The sequence below is a fragment of the Procambarus clarkii genome, chromosome 48, assembly GCF_040958095.1.
Source record: "Procambarus clarkii isolate CNS0578487 chromosome 48, FALCON_Pclarkii_2.0, whole genome shotgun sequence".
NCBI lineage: Eukaryota > Metazoa > Arthropoda > Malacostraca > Decapoda > Cambaridae > Procambarus > Procambarus clarkii.
The window spans coordinates 19,083,826-19,088,825 of NC_091197.1; the positions used below are offsets into that span (position 1 = coordinate 19,083,826).

The 5,000-nt window shown below is 45.7% G+C and overlaps 1 protein-coding gene across 1 annotated transcript in view; it reads right to left on the bottom strand.

Annotated features, from left to right (window-relative positions):
• LOC123764808 (cell adhesion molecule Dscam2) overlaps window positions 1–5,000 on the bottom strand; it is a 256,731-nt gene that overhangs the window by 149,548 nt on the left and 102,183 nt on the right. The window contains 1 exon segment of the mRNA XM_069302763.1: window positions 1,292–1,361. Coding sequence (XP_069158864.1) covers window positions 1,292–1,361 — 70 coding nt within the window.

Here is a 5,000-nt window from a genome sequence, read left to right on the forward strand (position 1 = left end):
ATTCTAGGTGTGGCATTGGTCTTCTACTGCTGTTGTCTCTCAACATGAGGACCAGAGAGGCGACAGTGTCAGCAGAGGAGGACTCCACGAGATTCAGTAATTAAGAACGAGCAGAGACAGCACGTGTGCCTCTTAGGTGTGGCAAAACCAACTGTTTGGAACATTGTGAAGGAAGAAGGCACTCGGAGGCTCAGCACTAGCAAGGAACCTGGTAGACAAAGAAACACTGTTCTTGTGGATAACTGAAGAATATTTTAAATTGTGAAAAAAATCTTTTCAACTGTCAAAATGATCAAGAACACTCTTCGAGGTGTAGCTCGAAGGTGTTTCAAGGACTACCATAAGGAGAAAACTACCCCAACCAGTTGTGGCCGACATCTGCCTACCCCAGATGTGAACCACTAGGGAGTGGTTCACATCTGGGATTTAGGGAGCCGGTGGCCGAGCGGACAGCACGCTGAACACGTGATCCTGTGGTCCCGGGTTCGATCCTGGGCGTCAGCGAGAAACAATGGGCAGAGTTTCTTTCACCCTATGCCCCTGTTACCTAGCAGTAAATAGGTAGCTGGGAGTTAGTCAGCTGTCACGGGCTGCTTCCTTGGGTGTGTGTAGGTGTGTGTGTGGTGTGGAAAAAAAAGTAGTAGTAGAAACAGTTGATTGACAGTTGAGAGGCGGGCCTAAAGAGCAGAGCTCAACTCCCGCAAGCACAACTAGGTGAATACAACTAGGTGAATACAACTAGGTGAATACAACTAGGTGAATACAACTAGGTGAATACAACTAGGTGAATACAACTAGGTGAATACTAATAAACCTCAAGAACAGGGCGGCCGCGTTACAGTTTGGTGGAGTGAGCATTATATGGCCGGGGTCCGAGATGGACCGAAACGTCGCCACTTTACGGTACAGAGAGAATGGAGCTGCCAGTCCCTTCCAAGGGCTGTATAGTCGTCATGGCGTGGCGCTGTCTCCTGAGTCTTCCCCCCCCCCTAGCTCATGCTTTAATCCGATTTGGATGCAAAAGTCCTCAAATTAAAACTGGAAAATCTGTGTTTTAATCACATAGGAATTGTTTCATTTTGTTTGTGGACGTGTTATGGTAAATGACAGCTGTTAACACCTGCTTGGTGTTACTGGTGTGGTGTTACAAACTGCTGTGTGTTATTTATGAGTCTGTTATCTCTCGGGATGCTATAGTTGGGGGTGCTATGGAGGTGCTGTAATTGGGGGTGCTATTGGGAGGGGGGGCGGGGTGTAAAGGGGGGTGGGTGACATCCTCCCAAGGCGTTACCTGGCTGAGGGTAGTGGGCGAGTCCCAGGTCCCGGGACGACCTCCGGAGTCCCACACCAGCGACCTCCACCTGTCGAGGGACGACACTTGTCACATAATGACACACAACACGACACATGTGAGGCACACGACATCTGCGTCAATACAACATGCTGCTGAATACATTTGGGTAAATACAGCGGAAATGTTTTGGAGGTCCATCACTATATAACGGTACTTTCGACTAATAAGTCACAATAAGTAGTATCATCATTATATATCTGTATAAATATAAATGTATATGTTCGCTTGTTCAAAATCGCTAATCTCCGAAAGTTCTTTACCGATTGCTTTGAAATTTTGACACAACATTGCATTCGAAAACGCGCGTGTTTTTATATACCTACTATATAGATGCCACACCTGTAACAGATAAAAAAAACATGCTTTAAAAAAAATTGCCATCTGTTGGACGTAAAAGCAACACACGCTTTACTAAATATGTCACGATTCCATTTCAATGTTTCCGATTACATTGATAAATTGAATTTTCATAGATTTCGATTTATTTTCATTTTGTTTTAATTATTTTGTTTGACATTACGTTGGAATTGAACTGTGTTGTTTACCATAACGTTCATTTCGTGGTATAGTTTATTTTTTATAATTTTATTGTTTTTCATTTCGTTTCTTTTACTGTTCTTCTTATTTTTCAGTGATGCGAATATCAGTTCATTTGGGAACGCATCGAACGAAAGAGTAGGGCATGGTGGGGAGGACGAGGGGATGGGGGAGGGGGGGGGGTAATGGTGGGGAGGATGAGGGAACTGGAGTGGAGGATGGTGGGAGGACGAGGGGAGAGGGGATGGCGAAATGATGGGGAGGACGGGGGGACAGAGGAGGGTTGCTGTGGTTCACAAATGTGCTGTGGAGGCTTGTTCACATATGTGTTCCTCACGTGTGCCCCAAAGAATGAGATGATTTGATAAAATACCAAGCCCAAGATTACCATCAGAGTGCCGGTCGTGATGGTCGAGTGGTTAAGGGGTCCTGTACACCTGTTGCAGAGTGCTCCTGGCAGTATGGGTTAGAGTCACTTCTGGGGTGTTAGTTTTCAGTTGCATATATGCCTGGGGACCATTCAGGCTTGTTCACACACAGACACACACACACACACACACACACACACACACACACACACACACACACACACACACACACACACACACACACACACACACACACACACACACTCACACACACACAAGGGGCCTCGTAGCCTGGTGGATAGCGCGCAGGACTCGTAATTCTGTGGTGCGGGTTCGATTCCCGCACGAGGCAGAAACAAATGGGCAAAGTTTCTTTCACCCTAAGTGCCCCTGTTACCTAGCAGTAAATAGGTACCTGGGAGTTAGTCAGCTGTCACGGGCTGCTTCCTGGGGTGTGTGTGTGTGGTGTGAAAAAAAAAAAAAAGTAGTTAGTAAACAGTTGATTGACAGTTGAGAGGCGGGCTGAAAGAGCAAAGCTCAACCCCCGCAAAACACAACTAGTAAACACACACACACACACACACACACACACACACACACACACATATATATATATATATATATATATATATATATATATATATATATATATATATATATATATATATATATATATATATATATATACACACACACACACACACTCGCTGTACACGGCTACAGGTTGCTGAACCACAGCAACCATCCCCCGTCCCCTCGTCCTCCCCATCATTCCCTCCTACCCCCGTCCCCTCGTCCTCCCCATCATTCCCCACTCCCTCGTCTGATGCGTTCCCGAATGATCTGATGTTCCCATCAGAAAAATGGGAACATCAAATGATCTCTTGTTCCCATCACTGAAAAAAAGAACAGTTAAAGAGAATAAATGAAAAAAAAAAAAACTATACTCACGAAATGAACGGTATGGTAAACAACACAGCTCAATTCCAACGCAATGTCACAAAATAATTAAAAAAAAAATATAAAAAAATCGAAATCTATGAAAATTAAATTTATCAATGCAATAGGAAACATTGAAATAGAATCGTAACATATTTAGTATAGCGTATGTTGCTTTTACGTCCAACAGATGGCGCTGTTTAAAAAAAAACAAAATTTTTTTTAACCTGTCACAGACGTGACATCTATATAGTAGAATATAAAAACTCGCCCGTATATGAATGGAACGTTGTGTAAAAATTTCAAAGCACTCAGTGAAGAACTTTTGGAGATTATCGATTTTGAACAAACGAGCATTTCCATTTTTATTTATATAGATTATTGGGAAGCAAAAATGAGAATTATTGCCTCGCCTCCTTCCCTTATCACAATCGACTTGAGAATGGTCCAGGACGAACCGAAACGTCGTCGTCCCTTCACCTAATAGTGTGTGGTTTGGTCAACAAATTTGAGAATTGAAAAAGCAAGGCCCGTGAGGGAAAAATTGAGACAATAAGGACATGAGGTGAGACAAGAATGAGACAAGAAAACACAAATGAGAACAAATAGCAGTGAGAACGACCAGGCATGACTGAGGAGTGTGTGAGAAAGATGGCGAATGAGACATGCATAACGCCAGCGAGATGAAACACTCACAAGGCGATAGAGATAAGATGAGAGACAAGAATAATGAAATGAAACCCAAATGAGGGGTTGTGAGAGGCTCGTGAGGAGAGAGAGAGAAAGATGAGGAAACTTGAAGCTCCTACCTTCATGCAAATTAGTCTCATTTCCCAAACTCCGACCATTATCGTAAAGAAAAACGAACACTTGTTTCGTCCTCAGTGGCAGGAATTCTGGGCTATTTTACACCTGTTGTGAGAGTGGCACTACACCTGCTGTGAGTGGCACTACACCTGCTGTGAGTGGCACTACACCTGCTGTGAGTGGCACTACACCTGCTGCGAGTGGCACTACACCTGCTGTGATGGCACTACACCTGCTGTGAGTGGCACTACACCTGCTGTGTGTGGCACTACACCTGCTGTGAGTGGCCCTACACCTGCTGTGAGTGGCACTACACCTGCTGTGAGTGGCACTACACCTGCTGTGAGTGGCACTACACCTGCTGTGATGGCACTACACCTGCTGTGAGTGGCACTACACCTGCTGTGTGTGGCACTACACCTGCTGTGAGTGGCACTTCACCTGCTGTGAGTGGCCCTACACCTGCTGTGAGTGGCACTATACCTGCTATGAGTGGCAATACACCTGCTGTGAGTGGCACTACACCTGCTGTGAGTGGCACTACACCTGCTGTGAGTGGCCCTACACCTGCTGTGAGTGGCACTACACCTGCTGTGAGGGGGCACTACACCTGCTGTGAGTGGCACTACATCTGCTGTGAGTGGCACTACACCTGTTGTTAGTGGCACTACACCTGCTGTGTGTGGCACTACACCTGCTGTGAGTGGCCCTACACCTGCTGTGAGTGGCACTATACCTGCTGTGAGTGGCACTATACCTGCTATGAGTGGCAATACACCTGCTGTGAGTAGCCCTACACTTGTTGTTAGTGGCACTACGCCTGCTATGAGTGGCACTACACCTGCTATGAGTGGCAATACACCTGCTATGAGTGGCAATACACCTGTTGTTAGTGGCACTACACCTGCTGTGAGTGGCACTACACCTGCTGTGAGTGGCACTACACCTGCTGTGTGTGGCACTACACCTGCTGTGAGTGGCCCTACACCTGCTGT